This window comes from Stenella coeruleoalba (genome assembly GCF_951394435.1).
Source record: "Stenella coeruleoalba genome assembly, chromosome: 6".
Classification (NCBI taxonomy): domain Eukaryota; kingdom Metazoa; phylum Chordata; class Mammalia; order Artiodactyla; family Delphinidae; genus Stenella; species Stenella coeruleoalba.
In genome coordinates, this window is record NC_137151.1 from 33,637,737 (window position 1) to 33,662,227 (window position 24,491).

The window sequence follows — 24,491 nt, forward strand, 5'->3', positions numbered from 1 at the left end:
TGGGCTGCTTCTTGGTATGGGACATACAGAGATGACCAGTGTGTGGCCAAGGAGATGCCAACCTTTTGATAATTACCACTGATACGTTGCACAATATTGACACTAATTGCAATGGGATTAGTTCTAATTGAGGTGAGGCTGCTCAGTGCAGGGAGTGCAGAATCTGTGAATATTGCTCACCACTGTGTATTGAGCACCTAGAACAGTGCCTGGCACACAGTGGGTGCCCATAACTATTTACTGAACAAATGAGTGAAGGGATGAATGAATGAGTCGGGGGTAAAGAAATGGAGTACAATGGGAGCTCTGGGGATAAGTGCTCCCCAGGGAGCTCCGAAAAGGCATATTAGGGATCTACCAGGCAGAGACTTAATTTGCTGGTCAAGAAGATTATGGAGGTCTTTAGGCCCTGGTGACAGGGCCAGATGTGTTTTATTTGAGTAGATACTTGTGGAAGCAACATGGAGCAGTGGTTCCCAAACATGCCTGCACATTAGAATCACCTGGGGATCTTTTTAGGTTCCCTAAGCCCAGACCATATCCCAGACTAACTAAATGACGACCTATGGGGGTAGGACTCAGGCATAAGTATCTGTTGATGCTTCCAGGTAATTCCAAAGTGCAGGCAGGTTTGGGAACCACTGAATACAGGGTGGACCAGGAGTCAGCGACGATGGCTGAGCAGGCCAAGTGCAGTCCTGTGCGTTTTTTGCTAATCAAGTGTCACGGGCCCAAAGCCACACCCGTGGCTGCTTTCCTTCTCCAAGAGCAGAGCTGAATAGCTGTGACGGAGAATGTGTGGCCTGCAGAGATGCAAGTGTTTACTACCTGGGCCTTTACAGAAAACATTTTCAAATCGTTGGGAAGAAATTGGTTCTATGGGACCTACCTCTTTCAGAAACCCAGTGGAGAAAAGGGTGCCTGGGGCAGTGTCAGTATGGAGCTCTAGGGCAGAGCCCTATTGATGACTCTTGCCCTTTGGAGTAGGGTGTCCATAATCTGGTGAAGGACTGTTACGGGGTGTGAGCAGGGATACAAAGGCCAATGATGACTGATTTCTGGGTGAATGGCAGTATGGGTAGCACTTATTTGCCCCACCCATGTGAACTTGATGTACGATCAAGCATGTTGGCTCAGTGCAAGGGTGGGTTTGGATGGATGGCTGGGTTTGGATGGGTGGGTGGATGGAAGGAAGGATAATGAAAACTTATAAACTATAGTGCCAGTTCTGTGATACATTCTAGTCAGAAGGAAAAATTAGACATAAAAGAAATTTGCAAACAGTACAGGACAGTACAGAAAGAAGTTTATATTGTAGAGGCTAGAAATGGAAGACATTTAGGAGGTCAGTAAGGCCTGTATGATAAGAACAGTCTCTGGGAGAAACTAATAGGTACTGAGTATCTAGTATACATAGGTACTTTCCACTGAATACCTAATTTAACTACCTGAAGAATTCCTGAGAGGTTGTTGTCCTACCGTCTTCTCTGTATCCAATCTTGTTTTGTGTGTGTGTGTGTGTGTGTGTGTGTGTGTGTGTGTGTGTGTGTGTGTGTTTTAAATGAGGAAAGATTCAGAGAAGTTAAGTTACTTTCTAAGATCTCACAGCTGCTAGACAGTGGAGTGTGATTTAATTAGTCTGGGATATGGTCTGGTCTTGGGAAGTTGGAAAAGATCCCCAGGTGATTCTAATGTGCAGGCATGTTTGGGACCCACTGCTTCATGTTGCTTCTACAATGATCTGTTTAAATAAAACACATCTGGCCCTGTCACCAGTACTTAAAGACCTCCCTAATCTTCTTGACCAGCAAATTAAATGGAGACAGATTGAGACCCAGATCTCCCTTGGTTTCCAAGGCTGTGTTTGTATACAACCATTTGCTTTTGCAAGAGTCAGAATTGAGGCTTTGGATGGACGTGATGAGTGGGCAGAACTTGGATAGGCAGCTGACTGGGAAGGGCCATGCCATCCTCCCTGATAAGGATTCTTGGGATGTTTATTTACCTGTTAAAGTTGCTAAGTGCAGTACCTTGCAGTAAATTGTATTTTTTTTTTTCCCTCTCTTCTGTCCTTTCTCTAGAATAATGAAGAAGGTTGTAGGAAACCGATCTGGCTGCCCAACTGTAGGAGACAGAATTGTTGAGCTCATTTATATTGATATTGTAGGACTCGCTCAATTCAAGAAAACCCTTGGACCATCCTGGGTTCATTACCAGTAAGTGCTACGTACTGTTCTTAAGTTTTTAGAGCTTTTTATTTCTTTAACAAGGGTTACATGGTTGCTGGTAGAAAAAGCTTATCAAATATTATCTTTTTTTTAAATAATTGTCTCTATTTTTAACATCTTTATTGGAGTATAATTGCTTTACAACAGTGTATTAGTTTCTGCTTTATAACAAAGTGAAAGAGCTATACATATGCATATATCTCCATATCCCCTCCCTCTTGTGTCTCCCTCCCACCCTCCCTGTCCCACCCCTCTAGGTGGTCACAAAGCACGGAGCTGATCCCCCTGTGCTGTGCGGCTGCTTCCCTGTGTAGAGTGTTTCTCATTCCTAATTGAAGTTCAGATTCTCCTCCGTGCCTTTTGACTTTCAAGTGCTATTCATTATTTTCATTGATTTCTTTTAAAACTAGAAAACATGTATCCAACCTCCTTTTTACCTTCCCTAACACTTAGCTTGCCTCTGTCAGTCTGTCTACACTAATCTCATCTGTTTAATCAAATAATGATTTTGATAAACTATGGACAGGGTCATTTCTTGTGTTCCTTAGGTTTGAGTTGATGACTGACTTCTCTGTCCCTTTCCCCCATCGGTATTCTTGTCATTCTTAGAAGAGAAGTCTGGGCGTAACTTGTCTGAATGCTGGGGTCTTGTACTTTTAAAGATAAGCCTCATGCTTAGTATCACCAGAGTGCATGTGTTACTCTGTGTACAGTTTTTATTAGTAGAAGATCTCACTGTTTCCCTCTTGTGGGTTTGAGACCATGGTTTAGTATTTGAAACAATTTTACATGGAACAACATTTGAAACAATTTTACAAGCATGACACTAAATAACATTGAATTATATAATGAAGTTTTTGAATGTTTTCAATTTCCTTTCAATCTTTCTAAAAAAGGCTTAGTTTGATACTACTGTATCTCCAACACTACTTTTAACACTTGCATGAGAGTAGCTGTAAGTCTTAATGTTCAGCAGGCAAAAAAAATACCTAGTTTGAGTTTAGTAATTCTTATTAAAGAAGAGTAATATGGAGGATTGATCAAGATGGCCCAGTAGGACGATGTGGGACTCGCCTCCCCCTATGTACACATCCAGAATACATCTAACTGTGGAACAATTCTCACTGAAAACCAACTGGAAGCTGGCAGAAAGACTCCTGTACAACCAAGACTGTAAGAAAGATTCACATGTAATCGGGTAGGAAGGGAAGAAAAGGGATCAGGTAGGGACCCCTGGGAGGGGACTCAGAGGAAAAGGGAGATTGCACAAGTGGAGACCTGCCCTGGGAAGTGAGCGGTGAGAGCCACAGATTGGGCACCTGAGTCGTGGAGTTATACACAGGGGAAACAAGCCCCCTTTTTAGGTTGGAGGACCACTGGCACCAACAGGAGAGCTGTGGAAGGCCTAGACCCTGCTTGTGAGGAGCATGTGTGCCCTGGCTTGCTCCTGAGGCAGGGCAGAGAGGACGGACAGAGGTTTCCTGCAGCTGCCTCAGCACGTGCCAGCCCTAGCCCAGCAAATGCTCTAGCCCCACTTACTCCATGTCACAAGAGGGCACTGGAGCTGGGGTGGCCACACGAGAGAGAAGACTGTGTGACACAGAGGCGACCTGGTCCCAGGATGGAGCCTGGGCAGTGGGGGAGGCGGTGGCCATTGTTGGCACTTACTCAAGCAGTGCATCAGAAGCAGCCCAGACCTCTGACGGCGGCCACTCAACCACAACTCACCCTCCAGTACGTGCTGAGAGGTCACGCAGGCTCCACCTGCCAAGGGTGCCGCAGCAAGGCAGGGGTGGAGGAGATTGGGGGCAATGAATGACTGTGAGGGGCAAAAGGGTACTTGGACCCAAGGCTGCATCTGAGCAGAGCGAGGGAAACAATTGTTGGTGCCTGTACAGACAGTGCACTGGAGACAGCTCAGATCTCTGTGGTCAAGCTACACAAGCTGAGAGCCTGCATCCTCTGTCCTTGCTTCAGCACTCCCTCGTCCTCTGGGGTAAGGGTCCCAGTGCTGGGAGAAGGGAAAGCACACACTTAAAGGAACAGAGCCAGCTCGGGCCTGAACCTCAGGGCTTCTACTTCAGCACCTTGGCATCAGACTCCACCCCTGATAGGGAGGTGATGGCCACCGAGCAGAGAGGAAGCCCCACCTCACACCCGCCTTCAGCTCTGGCCCCTTCATCTCCAGCCCCACCCATACCAAGGTGATAGCTGCCAGCACACCCTGAGGAAAGGGTGACTTGCATTCACATCAAATCCAGCTCTCCCGCCAAAGGCACTGGGCACACGCAGCCTGTATAGGGGTACTCCCATGTAAGAACACCCCTTCAAGACTGCAGTAGGTCACTTTTTCACCTAAATTCATAGAGGCAGAGAAAGTTTAGCAAAATGAAAAGGCAGAGGAACTGGTCTCAATCGAAAGAACAGGAGAAAACCCCTGAAAAAATAATGAAACAGAAATAAACAAATTACTGCATAAAGAATTCAAAGCATTGGTAATAAGAATGTTAACTAAACTAGAGTAAAGAGTAGATGAACACAGTTAGAGTTTTAACCAGGAACTAGAAAGTATAAAAAAGACCCAACGAAAATGAAAAATTCAATAAGTGAAATGAAAAAAAAGACACACTAGAAGGGATGAATAATAGACTAAGTGAAATAGAAGTGTACCTAACTCGTCTGGAAGATAGAATAATGGAAATTGCCCAATCAGAGCAGTAAAAAGAAAAACAAATTTTAAAAAATGAGAACAGTTTAAGGGATCTCTGGGATTACATTAAGTCTACCAACATTCACATTATAGGTGTCTGAGAGAGGGAGAGAAAAGGAGATCTAAAATGTATTTGAGGAGATTATGGCTGAAAGCATTCCAAATCTGAAGAAGGAAACAGATATCCATGTACAGGAAGCACAGAGGGTCCCAGTCAAGATGAACCCAAACAGACCCACATGAAGACATATCATAATTAAAATGATAAAAGTTAAAGAGAGAATTCTAAAGACAGCAAGAGAAAAATAAGTCATACAGTGGAACCCCATAAGGCTATCTGCTGATTTTTCTGCAGAAACTTTGCAAGCCAGAAGGGAGTGGCATGATACATTCAAAGTGCTGAAAGGGAAGAACCTGCAACCTAGGATATGCTACCCAACAAGATTATCACTTAGAATAGGAGCGATAAAGAACTCAGACAAGCAAAAACTAAGAGTTCATCAATACTGAACCAACCCTAAAAGAAATGTTAAAGGGTCTTCGCTAAGTGGAAAAGAAGTAAGAATCTATAGGAAAGGGAAAATCCCCCTGGGAAAGCCACATATATAGTAAGTACTGAAGATCAACCAGTTAAATAAGCCAGTATGAAGATTAAAAGACAAAAAAATTATAAAAGCAATAAGGGGAGAAGCATGAAGATTAAAATATGACATCAAAAACACAAAATGTGGCGAAGGAGTAAAAAATACAGATCCGTTAGAATGAGTTTGAACTTAAATGAATACCAATTTAAAACAAGTAGATATAGTTACAGTCAACGTAGAACCCCATGGTAATCACAAATCCAAAACCTACAATAGATACACAAAACATATAAAGAAAGGAACAGAAGCATACTACTAAAGAAAATCATCAAACCACAAGGCAAGAAACAAAAAGAAGAAGAAATGAACAGAGAACTACCAAAAAAAAAAACCCCAGAAAACAAGTAATAAAATGGCAGTAAGTACATATCTATCAATAATTACTTTAAATGTCATTGAACTAAATGCTCCAATCAAAACACATAGGATGGCTGATTGGATTTAAAAAAGATCTATCTAAATGCTGCCTACAAGATACTCACTTTAAAGCTAAAGACACACACAGACTGAAAGTTAGGGGATAGAAAAAGATATTTCATGCAAACAGAAATGGCAAGAAATTGGGATAGCAGTATTCATATCAGACAAAATAGACTTTTAAAACAAAGCCTATAATAAAAGACAAAGAAGAGCATTATATAACGATAAAGGGATCAATACAAGAAGAAGGTAGTACACCGGTTAACATGTATGCATCCAGTACAGGAGCACCCAAATACATAAAGCAAATACTAACGGACGTAAAGGGAGAAATTGACAATAATAGTAGGGGACTTCAACACCCCACTTACATCAGTGGACAGATCATCCAGACCAAAAATCAGTAAGGCAACAGTGATCTTAAATGACACAATAGAGCAGTTGGGCTTAATAGATATCTACAGGTCATCACATCTGAAAACAGCAGAATGCACATTCTCTTCAAGTGTACATGGAACATCTCCAGGATAAATCACACGCTAGGCCACAAAACAAGTCTCAACAAGTTCAAGAGGATAGAAATTATATCAACCATTTTTTCTGACCCCAACGGTATGAAACTAGAAATCAATTGCAGAAAGAAAAATGGGAAAAGAACAAACAAATGAGACTAAACAACATGCCACTGAAAAAAGCAATGGATCAAAGAAAAAAAGAGGAAGTCAGAAAATACCTTGAGACAAGTGAAAATGGAAATACAGTCTCTAAAATGTATGGGATGCAGCAAAAGCAGTTTAAAGAGGGAAGTTTATGGTGATATGAGCCTTCGTCAAGCAACAAGAAAATTCTCAAACAACCCCACTTACCACCTAAAAGAATTAGAAAAAGGAGAACAAAGCCCAGAGTCAGCAGAAGTTGGAAAATAATAAAGATCAGAGAGGAAATAAATAAAATAGAGACGAAAAAATAGAAAAGATCAATGAAACCAAGAGCTAGTTGTTTGAAAAGTTAAATAAAATTGATAAACCTTTATCCAGGCTCACCAAGAAGAAAAGAGAGAGGACCCAAATAAACAAAAGAAGAAATGAAAGAGGAGGAATAACCAGTACAGCAGGGATCCAAAAAATCATAGGAGTACTATGAACAGTTAAATGCCAACAAAGTGAACAACCTGTAAGAAATGGACAAATTTCTAGAAACATACAACACGCCAAGACTGAATCAAGAAGAAACAGACCATTTGAACAGACCGATCACTGGTAGTGAAATTGAATTTGTAAAACAAAGAAAAACTCCCAGCAAACAAAAGTCTAGGACTAGGCAGCCGCACAGGGAAATTCTACCAAAGACGTAAAGAAAAACTAATACTTACCCTTCTCAAACTATTTCAAAAACAAAATTGAAGAGGAAGGAACACTCCCAAATTCATTCTATAATTCCACCATTACCCTGACACAAAAACCAGAAAAGACACTGCAAAAAAAGAAGATCACAGGCCAATAACTTTGAATATAGATGCAGAAATCCTCAACAGTATATTAGCAAACCAAATCCAACATTATATAAAAAGAATCATACACCATGATCAAGTGAGATTTATTCCAGAGACACAAGGATGGTTCAGTATTCACAAATCATTCAGTGTGATATATACCACATTAACAAACAAAAGGATAAAAATCACATGATCATCTCACTAGAAGTAGAAAAAGCAGTTGACAAAACGACATCCATTTATGGTAAAAACACTCATCAAATTGGTTATAGATGTAACATATCTCAGCATAATAAAGGCCATTTATGACAAACCCATGGCTAACATCATACTCAAGTGTTGAAAAGGTGAAAGCCTTTCCTCTAAATTTAGGAGCAAAACAAGGATGCCCCCTCTCACCACTTCAATTTAACGTAGTATTAGAAGTCCTAGCCACAATAGACAAAAATAAAAAAAGAAAAGCATCCAAACTGGAAGGAGAAAAGTAAAACTGCCACTATTTGCAGATGACATAATACTTTATGTAGAAAACCCTTAAGTCTCCACCAAAAAACTATTAGAGCTAATAAATTCAGAGAAGTTTTAGGATATAATATCAATATACAGAAATCTGTTGCTTTTCTATACATTAATAATGAACTATCAGAAAGAGAAAGTAAAAAAACAATCCTGTTTAAAACCGCTTCAAAAAGTATAAAATTCCTGGGAATAAACTTAACCAAGGAGGTGAAAAACCTATACTCTGAAAACTGTAAAACATTGATGAAGGAAAATGAAGATGATACAAAGAAATGGAAAGATACCCTGCGCTTGTGGATTGGAAGAATTAATATTTTTAACATGGCCATGCCACTCAAAGCAATCTACAGATTTAATGTGATCCCTGTCAAAATGCCCGTAACATTTTTCACAGAACTAGAACAAATATTCCTAAAATTTATGTGGAACCACAAAAGAACCTGAATTGCCAAGCAGTCCAAGGAAAAAGAACAAAGCTGGAGGTATTTCGCTTCCTGACTTCATTCAGTCTATACCACGGGTCCCCGACCCCCAGGCTGTGGACCAGTCCTGGTCTGCAACCTGCTAGGAACCAGGCCACACAGCAGGAGGTGAGCGGCAGGCAGGTGAGTGAGTGAAGCTTCATCTGCCACTCCCATCACTCGCATTACAGCCTGAACCATCCCCATCCCTGATCCGTGGAAAAATTGTCTTCCATGAAACTGGTCCCTGGTGTCAAAAAGGTTGGGGACTGCTGGTCTATACTACAAAGCTTTAGTAACCCAAACAGCATGGTGGGAAAGTAAATGGGTATAGCTGCTATGAAAACAGTATGAAGGTTCCTCAGAAACCTAAAAAAGCTACCATATGACGCAGCAATTCCACTGCTGTGGTGTATATCCAAAAAAGTTGAAAACACTAATTCAGAAAGACATGTGCACCCCAGTGTTCATATCAGCACTATTTTCAATAGCCAAGGTATGGAAACAACCTAAGGGTCCTTCAATAGACAAATTGATAAAGAAGAAGTGGCATATATATACAGTGGAATACTACTCAGTGATAAAAAAAAAAGAATGAAATTCTTCCATTTGCAGCAATATTCTTGAGGATATTATGCTTACTGAAGTAAGTCAGACAGAGAAAGACACGTGTGGTATAATATCAGTTATATGCCAAATCTAAAAAATAAAATGAACGTATTCAGCAAAAGAGAAACAGACTCTCAGATACAGAAAACAAACTAGTGGTTACCAGTGGGGAGAGGAAAGGGGCATGGGGCAAGATAGGGGTATTGTATTGAAATACAAATGACTATGTATAAAATAGATAAGCACAGGGAATTATTTTGTAGTAACTTTTAACGGAGTATAGTCAAAAAAAATAATCACAAAAAAGGGGAAGAATAGTAATGTGCTTTTTTGTGTCTTCCATTTATTACAGTTCATACTATCTTTTATTTGTGGTCTATAAAATTTTCCAGTAAATTTTAAAAGGTGAATACATTTAACTAAACATCATAATTGTTTTTGTTTTTGTTTTTGTTTTGCGGTACGCGGGCCTCTCACCGTTGTGGCCTCTCCCGTTGCGGAGCACAGGCTCCAGACGCGCAGGCTCGGTGGCCATGGCTTACGGGCCCAGCCACTCCACGGCATGTGGGATCTTCCCAGACCGGGGCACGAACCCGTGTCCCCTGCATCGGCAGGCGGACTCTCAACCACTGCGCCACCAGGGAAGCCCCATAATTATTTAATAGTGTCAATGGTCATGAATTTGGGTAAAAAATCATGAAATTAGTACCAGCTTTACCAACTGGTAGTATGTATTGACCTACGTTTTGTTTTGAATCACCTTCCTGAGAGAGCACTCTGAAATCTTTCAGTTAGTACAACTTGGAAGTCCCTTCATATGTTTCTTTTCTATTGTTATTCTGTAAAGAGATGTTTTGATGTGTTCTTTAACTTAACCAATAAATGCATCTTTAATGGCCTGACCTAGGTTTCTCCATTTCAGGTTAGTTTATAGTTTAGTATTATTAACTTTAATGTCCAAGGTTATTCCAGATTGGAAGTCCTCTAGAATTGAAAGAAATGAAAATTCTTAATATTGTTAAAATGACCATAATACCCAAAGCAATCAACAGATTTAATTTGATCCGTATGAAATTACCCATGACATTTTTCACATAACTAGAACAAACAATCCTAGAATTTATATGGAGCCATAAAAGACCCAGAATTGTCAAAGCAATCCTAAGGAAAGAGAACAAAGCAGGAGGCATAACCCTCCCAGACTTCAGACAATACTAGAAGGCTACAGTAATCAAATCAGCATGGTATTGGCACAGAAACAGACATATGGATCAGTGGAACAGAACAGAGAGCCCAGAAATAAACCCGCACACCTACGGTTAATTAATCTTCAACAAAGGAGGCAAGAATCTACAGTGGGGAAAAGACAGTCTCTTCAGCAAGTGGTGTTGGAAAAGTTGGACAGCTGCATGTAAATCAGTGAAGCTAGAACACACCCTCACACCATACACGAAAATAAACTCAAAGTGGCTTAAAGGCTTAAATATAAGGCATGATACCATTAAACTCCTGGAAGAGAACATAGGCAAAACATTCTCTGACATAAATCGTAGCAATGTTTTCTTAGGTCAGTCTCCCAAGGCAATAGAAATAAAAGCAAAAATAAACAAATGGGACCTAATTTAACTCATAAGCTTTTGCACAGCAAAGGAAACCATAAACAAAATGAAAAGACAACCTACAGACTGGGAGAAAATACTTTCAAATGGTGTGTTCAATAAGGGATTAATCTAATAACCCAAACAAAAAATGGGCAAAAGACCTGAACAGACATTTCTCCAAAGAAGACATACAGATGGCCAGTAGGCACCTGAAAGGATGCTCAACATCACTAAGTATTAGAGAAATGTAAATGAAAACAGCAGTGAGGTACCACCTCACACCAGTCAGAATGGCCATCGTTAAAAAGTCTATAAATAACAAATGCTGGAGAGGGTGTGGAGAAAAGGGAACCTTCTTACACTGAGGGTGGGAATGTAATTTAGTGCAGCCACTATGGAGAACAGTATGGAGATTCCTCAGAAAACTAAAACTAGAGCTGCCACACGATCCGACAACCCCACTCCGGGGGCATGTATCTGGACAAAACTCAAATTCGAAAAGATACCTGCACCCCTGTGTTCATAGCAGCAGTATTTACAATAGCCAAGACATGGAAACAACCTAAACGTCCATCGACGTATGAATGGATAAAGAAGATGTGGTATATATTTACAATGGAATATTACTCGGCCATGAAGAAGAATGAAATACAGTAAGTCCACTACATACCAACGAGTTCCATTCTGAGAGTGCATTCATAAGTCCGATTTGTTCATAAGTCCAACAAAGTTAGCCTAGGTACGCAACTAACTCAATCGGCTATATAGTACTGTACTGTAATAGGTTTATAATATGTTCTCATCTTTGAAAATTTGCAACTTGAAGGTTTGTATGTTGGGCACTTAATGGTAATGCATTTTGCAGCTATATGGATGGATCTAGAGATTATCATCAAATCTAAGCAAAGTAAGTGAGAAAGAGACAAATACCATATGATATCACTTATATGTGGAATCTAAAATATGACACGGGGGCTTCCCTGGTGGCACAGTGGTTAGGAATCCACCTGCCAATGCAGGGGACGCGGGTTTGAGCCTTGGTCCAGGAAGATCCCACATGCCACAGAGCAACTAACCCTGTGCGCCACAACTACTGAGCCTGCACTGTAGAGCCCGCAAGCCACAACTACTGAGCCGGCACGCCACAACTACTGAAGCCTGCGTGCCTAGAGCCCATGCTCCGCAGCAAGAGAAGCCATGACAATGAGAAGCCTGCGCACCACAACAAAGAGTAGCCCCTGCTTGCCACAACTAGAGAAAGCCCGCGCACAGCAATGAAGATCCAACGCAGCCAAAAATAAGTTAATTTTTTAAAATAAGTAAATAAATTAAAATATGATACAAATGAACTTATCTACAAAACAGACTTACAGACATAGAGAACACACTTGTGGTTGCTGGGGGTTGTGGGGGTGAGGGTGGGGGAGGGATGGACTGGGAGTTTGGGATGAGCAGATGCAAACTATTATATATAGAATGGATAAACCACAGGTCCTGTTTTATAGCACAGGAAAGTATATTCAACATCCTGTAATAAACCATAATAGAAAAGAAAACAATGAAAATTCAAAATATTAAGAATCTTCTCAAAAACAGAGTTGGGGGGAACACCCATTGTTGTGGAATTTCTTCGCAGTGGCAGTGATTTTCTCACTGGGCAGTGAAATGGCCTTGGGCAGAGTAAAGGGATTCATTGAGAGGAGACTACCCACTTTTCATTGCCTTTTGGATACACAGGCAGACCTCAAAGATACTGAGGGTTTGACTCCAGGCCACTACAATAAAGCGAGTATCACAATAAAGTGAGTCACACGATATGTTTGGTTTCCCAGTGCCCATGAAAGTTATGTTTATACTATACTGTAGTCTATTGTGTGCAGCAGCATTATGTATTAAAAAATACATACCTTTATTTATTTATTTATTGGAACATAATTGCTTTACAATGTTGTGTTAGTGTCTGCTGTACAGTGAAGAGAATCAGCTATATGTATACCTGTATCCCCTCCCTCTTGGACCTCCCTCCCGCCCACCCCCCCACCCATCCCACCCAGCTAGGTTGTCACACAGCACCGAGCTGAGCTCCCTGTGCTATGCAGCATGTTCCCGCTAGCTATCTGTTTTACACATGGTAGTGTATTTATGTCAAACCTAATCTCCCAATTCGTCCCACCCTCCCCTTCTCCCCATGTGTCCACAGGTCCGTTCTCTACGTCTGCATCTCTATTCCTGCCCTACAAATAGGTTCATCTGTACCGTTTTTCTAGGTTCCACATAGATGCGTTAATATATGATATTGTTTTTCTCTTTCTGGCTTACTTCACTCTGTATGACAGACTCTAGGTCCATCCACATCTCTACAAATGACCCAGTTTTGTTCCTTTTTATGGCTGAGTAATATTCCATTGTATAAAGGACACATACCCCAATGTACATACCTTAATTTTAAAAATCCTTTCACAGGTATGAAGTGCACAGTGTGAGAATATAATCAATAATATTGTAATATCTTTGTGTGGTGACAGATGGTAACTAGACTTATGGTGATCGTTTTGTAATGTACAGAAATACGGAATCACTATACTACACACCAGGAACTGGCATAGTGCTATAGGTCAATTATACTTCGAAAACAAAGACAAAGTCATGGACAAAGAGATCAGACTTGTGGTTACCAGAGGAAGGGGACGGGGGGAGGGGGAGTTGGGGGAGTGGCAGTCAAAAGGTATAAACTTGCAGCTCTAAGATAAGTAAGTACAACCCAAGAGCTCTTATCACAAGGAAAAAAAATTTTATTTTGTATCTCTATGATGATGGTTGTTCACTAAACTTGTGGTAGTCATTCCATGTTGTATATAAATCAAATCATTATGCTGTACACCTGAAACATATTCTGTGCTGTGTGTCAATTATATTTCAATATAAAACTGGAAAGGGAAAAAAAAGTTTATATACTTTATTGGTAAAAAATGCTACCCAACCTCCGATAATGCAGGGTTGCCACAAACCTTTAATTCGTAAAAAGTGTAGTATGTGCGAAGTGCAAAAAAGTGAAGCACAATAAAATGAGGTGTGCCTGCGGTTTCATAAAAAAGCAAGGTAAAAATCTGGGTTTGGTCCAGGATAGCACTCTACCTTCTGCATCAGGTGTTTTCCTGTTTTTTGGTTTGTTGCTTTTTTGAAATCTTCATGAATCATGGGCCGCCATAAATGTTCTCCGCTCTATGGGAGTAGCCATATTTCTTGTTGCTAATAGACCTTGTAAATAAGCAAACTATTTTTTTCTTTTTAGCTACAGCATTGAAAAAAAGAAAGAGCTGTTTTTCTCTGGCGTTTTGTGACTGACAGGCATCTGATAAATGTGCAAAAGGAACTGAACGTCCCTAGACTTACATATTCTCATGATTAAGCAGGGCTGTTTGGGTGGAAATGTATTCTCAGTGGTAGCGTTTAGGTCAATTAAAAAGGATGATTTTATTATTTAAATGGTCACCATTGATTGGTATTTGGTTCTTGTTGGATGAAAAGGCATATTTTCTCTGAGGGGATTTTATGGAAGAGTGTTTTATCCCTCCTTTCTTTAATAAATCATCTGTGTTAATGATATTAGCTGGCAGGAGGTCTGTTAGGACTTCAGTGCTGCCGTCTTTGTGGTCTCAGGCAGCTAAGATCTCATCCAAAGGCCAAGCAGGTCCTCTAGAAAGTTTCTTGCCCATTTCTTTCCCTTTTAAAGATTAGAAATTGTCAGCGCTCTCTGTATTCATCTTGGGTGATGGAAGATGATAAGAATTCTATTAAATGTAAAGTTATCAGTTGGTTTTTTTATTTAGGAGCAAATCTGTGATTCCTGTTGATCTTGGAAAAATATTTATAAATTCTGTCCAATTTATATAGCGACCCAGGACATTCGATGAAACATTTATTAAATACCTACATGTGACTAGTATTCTGCTAGGTACTGCAAAACTCATATCCATTTTGCTTCATGTGAGGCCTTTGCTGAGCATGGACAACACACAGGAAAGTGAGATGCAAATAGTCCAAGATATACCGTGTTTTACATCAAACTCCAAATTAGGAAGTAGGTCCTGGCAAGGAGGTTGTGGGCGTCCATCTCGTAATAGTGTGGCTTAGTGCAGAGAGAATGTTCCAGGAATCCTCTGGCATTGCTGCAGCCAGCCCTGTGAGGAGGCCAGCTGCCTCGGGCCGCGAGGCAAATATCTTTTTAAGTCATCAGTCTGTTCTTGATGCTCCAGACACACAGAAGACATTAGAGGAACAGCATCAATACTACCGGCACACACCCAATTCCAAAACACACAGGTGTAGAAAGTGATTGAAGAGGGAAGACTATAATTGTTCAGCCTCCTCTGTCCTAGACAGAGATCAGTCTCCTGCCTTGGGTTTATAAGACAAACCCAGATAAGCTAAAAAAAAAACCAGACAACTCCCAAACCAAAGCTTCAAGTATAAGCATGTAGAGTTATAAGTATCTCACGCATCCCATCATTCATTCTGTAGCCTTCCGTTGAGTAGAAGCCAGCCTCACGTAGCGTACATATAGGCCCCATGTAATAAAAGTCCAAGATTTCAGGAGTGAGGCTCCTGCCAGGCATCTTTCCTCATCAGGGTTTGTTTTAGTTATCCACATTTAAAATAACACCACTAAAACTCCAAGTTCAATATAGAGTCACAAGCTAGAGACGGTCAGTCAATGACAAACAAGTGGAGGTAGCCAGAGCCTTCAAGGCAAAGGTTTCTCTGATGAGGGTGGCCTGTTTCTCCCTGCTGTGCCTGCTCAGGGCGCTCTCACCTTGGAATCCCAGCTCTGGCCCTCTTGAGGGAGCTGAACCTTCCCCAGCCCCAGTTGTCAGTGTGAGTCCCTCCATCCCCTCCGCCCCTCTCCTGTAGTGACCTTGGCAAGCGTTGCCACCATCATCCCAGCTGTTTTCTTTTTTTTTTAATTGAAGTATAGTTGTTTTGCAGTGTTGTGTTAGTTTCAGGTGTACAGCAAAGCGATTCAGTTGTTTATACATATATATCTAGTCACTGTGAGGATCGAATGTTCCTTCAGAGCCACATGGGAATCCAGAAGAAGGACACTGTTTCTGGGGTCGGTTTGTATTTAACTCTGTGGTCCTGGCCCGCGCTCCTTCCACCTTGCCTCCCCTCTCTCTTTTCTTCCTTGTCTAGACAAATAGTGCTGAGCTCTGATGTGAAGATCATCACACTAAAATGACAGTTTACTGTTGCTCTTCCTGGAAAATCCTATCTGGTGTTTGCATTCTTTTTTCCTGCAATATGCACTGATGTAAAAATAATTGGAAGATGGACTTCCTCCTAGTGGGGAAAGGAAGAAAGAAAGTGAATCAGATGCTTAAAAGTCATTGCCGTCATCTGATTCTAAAATGTGGGCTCTATCTTCATTTACTTGTATGCTTATTGGTCCAGTAAGAGCCATTCAGAATTATTCCTGATACATAACAACAGAAAATAGTGCTTTTTCATTGGCCAGTCATGAGTTAAATTTACATCAGTGTTTTGAGAATCAGTGATGAAATAAATGTAACCAAAATCAATAAATTCTGTTTTAGTATTGATTCCTTTCTTACGATTGGTCATTCTTTATGCACTCCAAAACAGTGGTCAGGAGGCTTTTTCTGTAAAGAGCCAGATAGTAAATATTTTAGGCTTTGCTTGACCATGTGGTCTCTGTTGCAGCTACCAAGTCTACTGCTACTGTGTGAAATCAGTCATAGACGTACAGAAGCAACTAGGTTTGGCTAGTTCAAATAAAACTTTATTTTTGAACACTGAGAGTTGAATTCCGTATAATTTTCACATCACAAAATATTCTCCCTCTTTTTTTCTAACCATTTAAAAATGTAAAGAACATTCTTAGCTAGAAGGCCGTACAAAAACAGGCGATAGACCAGGTTTGATTGATGCTGTGCTAAGGCTTTTGTGGAATAGCCAAACAAAACATTTTCAGTTTCACTTCTTTTTGAGCTCTGGGAGAAAATAATAATGCCCTCTTACTATCAAATACATAAAAATCACCACTGCCTGTTGAGTGAGATTCTAAGCTTTACCTAAAATCACGTACTGTAGTTAGTTGATGAAAATCTTGACTAGTTGTTGAAGGAGACAGGACATGCTATGTGCTCTAAGCAGAATAAGCCCTCCGTCTCAGTCCGCCCAGGCTGCTGTACCAAATCATCACAGCCTGGGTGGCTTATAAGTAGCAGATATGTATTGCTTACATTTTGGGAGGCTGAGAGTCTGAGATCAGGGTGGCAGCATGGTCAGGTGAGGTCGCAGACTTCTCATGGTATCTTCGTACGGTGGAAGGCGCTAGGGAGTTCTGTGGAATTTCTTTTATAAAAGCACTGTTCCTATTTATGAGGTCTCCACCCTCATGACCGTATCACCTCCCAAAGGCCCATTTACTAACACCACCTCCTTAGGATTTCAGCATATGAATTTGGGGGGACATAGTAACCTCTAAAAATGGTAGTTCTGTATTTCTTCCACAGTTGTCCCTGAGGCACCACTGTATGCTCAGCCCAGGCTAGGGGTACAGCAGTGACCGTGGCGGTCTGCAGTTCCAGCTTTTGGGAGCTTTTTATTTCGCTGGTATTGGAGCATCTTCTGTGGTTAGGCAACTCATCTAGAGCAGATTGTATGAGCTTTGTGATGGCTCTGGCTCAGAAGCCACGTGTGGGGATGTTTTGTAGACATGCTAGTATAAAGCTTCTCAATTCCTGCCCAGTGGCCTTCAGTTTAAAGGATTTGTCCATCTTTGGTGGTCCCTGAGGGGGTAGAGCTTTTGTTTCTTTGACTCTGGGGTCAAGGTTGTAGTTTTACCCATGGCGTCTTTTATCTTTCAGGTGCATGCTGCGTGTCCTGGACTCTTTCGGCACCGAACCAGAGTTCAACCACGCCAACTATGCCCAGCTGAAAGGCCACAAGACCCCCTGGGGCAAGTGGAATCTGAACCCGCAGCAGTTTTACACCATGTTCCGTGAGTAGTTGTGTCTCACCTCTACTTTCCAGAACGCTGCCAAAGACAAATGGGAAAAGAAATGAGGCCACCATGTGTTTTCAGTTGTGATTCCCGGAGCCCTTAGCTGTAGAAATGGGTGCTGTAGAACCTTTTTTCTTGGGAATAACTGGATTTTTTTTTTTTAAACCGGAATTGAAAGGCTATGTGAACATTTTGTAAAACACCTTAGAAATGTTCTGGAGAAAAATATTCAATATGAGGTGTCACTGGAAACCATCTGGGAAAGGACTTTGGATGGACTTTGGCAGGCAGTAAACATGCTTCATGCGACACAGACACTGTTTAGGGTCCACTTGATGATTCAAGAGGAATGAGGTCTTCCATGTGCATACGTTTTCCAAGTAATTAAATCTTCATTCTTTAAGCATCAACCTTTGTAAAGAAAAAAAAAGTCAGTCTTTTCAAAATGGAACGATTTAAAACTGTTTCATACCTTACTGGCTTCTTAAACTCTGGGCCTAGGATGAAATCTCAACCTCTCTTGCTCACGTGGTGTCCATGTTGCCACGAGCAGTGATTATTTTGTGAAGTGTTGTAGTGGACAGGCTAAAAGTTGATGAACCTGCTGGCCCCAACTGTAGCCTATCAGCAGTTTTCTGTGTTCCTTTCCCACATTCACCATTTCTTGTTGCTGCCATCAGTCTACCTGCCGTAGCTTCATTTCCTTTATAATTAGCTGAGGACTGTGAAGCCAAATAGCGGATCCTGTAGTATTCATGCCAAAAATGAATTTATTGTTTAAGTCCATAGACCTTGGTGATTCCCCTTGTTGAGGTGAATTCCTGTTCTGGAAATGAAAGGTCCCCCGAGTTAAACAGTCCATTTGGACACTCAGAGTGCAGATTTCCATTTTCCTAAATTATCGGAATAATTTTAATCCAGAGATTTCCATCCTGGAATTAGGATCTGAGCTGCGAATCTGTTTCCTTCTTTAAAACCCAAGGCCCTCTGCTGTGCCTTTTCCCTTTTCCGTACTGACCCTTCCCCCTCACGTGCAGCCACCTGAAGGTGACCTTTTGTCGGATTCACTAAGTGCAGCAGCGAACACATTGGACTAATCCTTGGGTGTGAAGCATGAGAAGGAAGGATGAATTAAGAAGGGCTGTGGCAGATGGGGAAGTGATTTTAAAAATCGACTCATGTTTAAATGTTCATTTTAGCTCAGAGCGGTGTTTGAGAGTGTTCTGTATGCATCGTAGACATTATTATTACCGCTCCTGGAGCTCTGTCATCCTATCGTAGCCTGTCACGGGGGCACAGTTCAGGGGACAGACTAATATAGGGCATGGTGGGTGACAGGTGGCTGGCAGCATGGTGAGACATGGCTAGAGCTACCTTTGGATCGACACTGCTGTGTAACTTTGAGGGGCTGCGATGAGGTGACACAAAATAACCTAAGAAGTGGCTTGTGTGTTACTTCACATACATAAAATGTTAGCTGTGTCCAAAATGGCCAACACTACTTAAATGACACGGTATATCTATGCCCTCCGTGGGATGGTATTTCCCTATATCTGGGGCGTAGAAATAGGAGGCTTTTCCAGAAAGAAGTTCTCTTTTAGAATGTTGGAATTCAGAGTCCAAAAGAACTTATTTTTATTCTCCATGAATGGAGGATTTCAGCAGTGTTGGCTGATTGAAGTGAAATCAATTCACTGCTTACAATATAACTAAAGATGGAAAAATAGATTAATTCTTGTTAACCTGGGAAAGGGATAGTTTCTTAACTGACTCAGAATTCAGCAGGAATCGGGGGTGGGGGTGGGGCGGGGGGCAAAACTGATACATTTGTCTGCCTAAAAAAAAAAACGAAACCTGTATGGCAAAATCAACAACACAGAAAAATAACACCATAGCAAATTGTGTTGCAGAGGATTAATATCACTAATGTATAAAGAGCTTCTAAACATTGAGAAGAAAACATTCCACAATCCAGTAGGAAATGGGCAAAAGCAGTTCGGAGAAAAAAGAAATGTATTGCCCCCAATATATGAAAACATGTTAACCTCACTCATGATAAGAGAAATGCATTTTAAAACTGCACCAAGATCCCATGTCCCGCATATCAGATTGGCAAAAATCTGAAAGTTTGCTGACGCAGCTCTTCCTATGGTGAGACTTAGGGAAAGCAGTGGGAATGCAGCCCGGCTGGTACTTGCCCCTGTGCAAGGGGATTTGTCACTGTCTAGCAGAGCTTCCTAGGCATTTTGACAAGGTCATATCTAGGAATCCATCCCAAAGATACGTGAGCAAAGGTCAGACATGGTATGTGTACAGTGTGTACAAGGCCATTTATTGTGGCACGATTTGTACTAGGAAAAGACTGGCAATAACCCAGAGGTTCCTAATAGGGGACTGAGTGAATAATATGGTCTGTTGATAGAGCGAAGTCATGTGTAACTGTGCAAAAGGGCCGAGGGAAGACTCCAGTCTCTGGAGGGAGATGTCTAGGATATATTAAGTGGTAAAAACCAAAGTGCAGGCAGGTATGTGGAGTCACCCCCTTCTATATAAGAAGGGTATGGTGGGAGGGAAGTGTGTGTACATGTATGAATGTGCTTGTGTTTTCAAAAGAAACAATGGAAGAATAACAAGCTAATAAAAATGATTACCACTGGAGGAGGGTTTGCAGGGATAGGAAATAAATGTCTCTTTTTTTAAATTGAAGTATAGTTTTACAATGTTGTATTAATTCCTGCTGTACAGCAAAGTGATTCAGTTATACATACAGATACATTCTTTTTTATATTCTTTCCCATATGGTTTATTACAGGATATTGAATATAGTTCCCTGTGCTAGATGTCTCTTAACATACTTTATTTTGACTTTGGAACCATAGAAATGTTTTACATAATTTAAAAAGAAAAAAGAATTCACTAAAGATTGAAAAGAGATCAAAAAATGAAACAAGAAATCTGTATCAGGTTGGTGCTAATCTCTCACACAGATAAAATAATTATTTCAAGTGATTTTAAGCACAGTCTTTGGACCATACAGTTGTAGTGGGGAATACTTATATTGTTATTTGAAACTATTACAGTTATACTGTAGGAACTACAGTTTGCAGTATATAGGAAGAGGGGAGTGTATAAAGAATTTAAGTAAAGGTTGTATAATACTCAGCTTGAATAGGAAATATCACTATGAACTTATATTTTCTCTCTGAAAAGGAAATGTTTCCTAACTCTGTACTTTGAAAAGGATCAAAAGTAAAGACAATCCAGTGGCAGTGAGTATCCTTAACACTCAGATTGGGATTTCCTAAGTACCTTTCCCACTAAAGGATCCTCCTTCTAAGATAAATAGGTGATTCCAGGTCTAGGGCAGGAACCGTTAAAGATGGGACATCTTTCACGTGGAAGCAAGGAAGCTAAGAAGGACCCCTGGGGTGGAGTCAGAGGACACAGGAGCCAAAGCTGGGGTAGTTTGAGCATCAAAAAAAAATAATGACTGCAGTGGATTTGAATCAAACCAATGGAAAATAATCCATGAATCCAGAATGATAGTCCAAGCAAGAAAAACCCAGAAAATCAATCGATCACCTTTGCGAGTTGCTAAGACACTGACTTCATTACTCTGAAAAATAAATGGAAAGAATCCAGCTTTGATCGTGCCTTTCTAGGACAAATTGTATTTGAAGATAATCAAATAGTTGATGAGAGAACGTTGTTAATTATGGGGAAATCACAGCTAATAAATGCAAAAGGAATGAAAACTTAGAAAATCAGCATTTTACAATTCCTAATGAGACAGCGGAGCAAGGTGGGGACCATCAATGGTGGCAAAATCCATCAGGTAGCAGGGTGATGGAAAATTTCCTCGTGGCTAAGTCCGGGTCCAGTCTAACTCGGTCGTTGCCATAGAATCTTCCTTCCAGTAAGTGTGACTATTCTCACGGCCTGAAGGGGAAGACCATTCCTTTGAGTAGAAGATGAAAGTGTCAAAAGTGTACCTATGTCTTGTCAATTTTTGAAAAATGAAACAGATTTACTAGTGCTTAATAGATGGGCTGATAGTAATCATTACATAATTGATGTATAATGTGCACATACACCGTGGCTGTACCTGGATTGTTTTCTCTTGATGGGATGCACAAGGAAAAGTTTGGAGACCACAGAAGTAGTGTTGTACTTGTAGAATCAGGTCGTCGTCAAGTCCGGCTGTCTTATTATGGGATTACCAGTGTTCTGGCAGGTGTACAGTACAGGGAGAGGGTGGAGAAGGCTGTCTAGAAAGGGCCCAGCAGGAGGATAAGGAAAGAGAAGAACACACCCACACTGTTCCTGAAGCATGTTTAGGGGTAGGGAAGTGAGACGGATGCTCGTGACCAGGTCGATGCTCTTGAATATTCAGAGAGCACTTCTCACTTTAAGGCTGCTTGTATTTCTCCTCTAACTCATTTCCTCACTAAGTTGGTAGAATTTCTACAAGCTGAAAAGCCTGGCTTTCTTTTTCTTCACTGTTTTGCCCCAAATCTCAGAATTTCACTAGAACTATCCTCTCTGTGTATTCTGTTTGCATTTGGGCATTTTTGTGTGTCAGCATAGACTGTTCCCAGCACCTTCCTAAGCAGCTTCTATAGGGACCAACCGAGTGGTCAGACAACAGTAAGGACATTTAACTAGATCTCTGAGCGATCAAAGATCGCTTTTTTTCCAGGAAGCTGAGCTGAGAAGTGCAGTTCTTCCTCCGTCAGGGCAGGCCTCTTGTTCTTTTTCCCTTTTGTCAATACTCTAGTGTCGCTTCTGAGCTGGGCACTGAGACCCTCCTCCTGCCCCAGAGCCAGCTCTGAAAAGCTCAGCATGGACCAAGCTATTCCTCCTCAAAAACCACAGTGCCTTCCCTTTGCCCGTGGGGTCAGTTCCAAATCCCATAGCATAGCTCCCGGGCCCCCTGCCTTCTCTCCCCTACCACGGCCCTCCCCTGGCCTCCCCGACCTCACCAGACAGTCTGCTGGTCTCTGAAGGTGCCACCATGATTCTTCACCACTTTGCTGCTTTCATATCACCCTTATAGCAAAATTTTATTTTTCTCTTGCAGTCTCTATTTAAATGACTTCCATCTTTCCAATCAAATTAAAAAAATAATAATAACCCTATTATAAAAACAGGGAAAGCCCCCCGAAGGAAAAAGGCCCCCATATCCTAATGTAAGCATTATTATCTTTTTCAGGGGTGTATTTTTGCATAGTTATAACACGCATACTAAAATTTTATATCTGCTATTTTTCCATTTACTATGTCAAAAAATATTTTCAAGGTTCAACTTTTCAAACCATTGTTTCCAAGGCTGTTTTATATAGTCTATCAAGTGGACTTTGTATTTATTTGGGGTACTTTTGCTAATTCTTGTTGAGAATTAATTGTTGCCTTTTCTGGGCTTGCCAGGGACTTGACCCTATATTTAGGCATTATTTCCGTCAACAGCCTTTAATCTGCTGTGCGTACTGCTTTTTCTAAACTCCTGAAGGAGTTTAGAAAAAATCGGGTATTCTCTTATTTTTCTCAGTCCCAAACAAGGTGCATCGTACCCCAGTAAAGGAATGAAAGGAATCTGCCCACACAGAACAATCAAATAGAGAAGACATCTGCCTGTACCATTTACAAGAGAAAATAACCCCCTGAAGTTGGTGTCTTGCACCTTGAATTATCCCGTATTTGAATAGTTCTAATTATCTGCCTGACACCCTCTTTCACAACTTCATCAGTCGTGGGAAAACATCTTCATCTAATTGAGTTTTGTCCTCTCTTGCCCTGAAGACTGTGGCTGAAAGTAGCAAAAGCAGAGATTACCAGATTCCCCATTCCTAGTTTCAGGCAAGCTGCATCTCAGGCTTATATTTACCTCCTGTCGTTGAAAAGTTTCCGTAGCGCTTATTAGTCTGTTTAGCAACCTCACTGTTCATATCACTGTAATAGAACATGTCCCATTTTCGAAGCAAAGTCTGTTTGTACGGGTTTATTTTTACTTAAGTAATTTTTTTAGTCCTTTTGAGAATTTGCCTTCTGGGTGGCTCATATTGTGTAATTATAATCCGGGCTGGGAGATGCTCAGCGTTTCTCGATACATGTAGAAATTTGGGAGCTGCGATAGAGTTGAGTGAGGAACAGATTGGGGATTCTGGAGGCATTAGAGCCTCCCTGTTTCACCTCCAACCCCTTTGCATTTGTTATACCATCTGGCCTCTGATGTGGTGCTTTCTCCTGTGTAGGCTTTTAGGTCTCCCAGGGTGCCAAGTTCTCTCTGACAGCCAGGCCATTGCATGTGCTGTTCCTTTGTCTGGAAACCGTGTCCCTCGCTCCCCACGTACCCCCTGCTCACCCTCCAGGGAGGTGTCCTGTCCTCCAGAAAGCCTTCCCTCCCTGAGCCTCGGGCTTCTCCTTTCCCCTCCCCCATCTGCCCAGATGCCACTTTGCGATTTCCATGAGCATCATCACTGCTGAGTCCTCAGTCCCTGAAGTTGTAACATCACTGGTGATAAATATTGGTTGAATTAAGAAGAAAGAACAGGGGCTTCCCTGGTGGCACAGTGGTTGAGGGTCTGCCTGCCAATGCAGGGGACAGGGGTTCGTGCCCCGGTCCGGGAAGATCCCACATGCCGCGGAGCGGCTAGGCCCGTGAGCCATGGCCGCTGAGCCTGCGTGTCCATAGCCTGTGCTCCGCAACGGGAGAGGCCACAGCAGTGAGAGGCCCGCGCACCGCAAAAAAAAAAAAAGAATAAAGAACAAAGTAGACCC

General features: G+C 41.4%; 1 protein-coding gene across 7 annotated transcripts in view; it reads left to right on the forward strand.

Moving 5' to 3' along the window:
• MGAT5 (alpha-1,6-mannosylglycoprotein 6-beta-N-acetylglucosaminyltransferase) overlaps nucleotides 1–24,491 on the forward strand; it is a 581,503-nt gene that overhangs the window by 454,003 nt on the left and 103,009 nt on the right. For all 7 annotated transcript variants that reach the window (XM_079924992.1, XM_079924993.1, XM_079924998.1 and 4 more), the window contains 2 exons: nucleotides 2,082–2,216; nucleotides 17,578–17,711. In XM_079924992.1, the coding sequence (XP_079781118.1) occupies nucleotides 2,082–2,216; nucleotides 17,578–17,711 (269 nt within the window). The remainder of the gene's footprint in view (nucleotides 1–2,081; nucleotides 2,217–17,577; nucleotides 17,712–24,491) is intronic.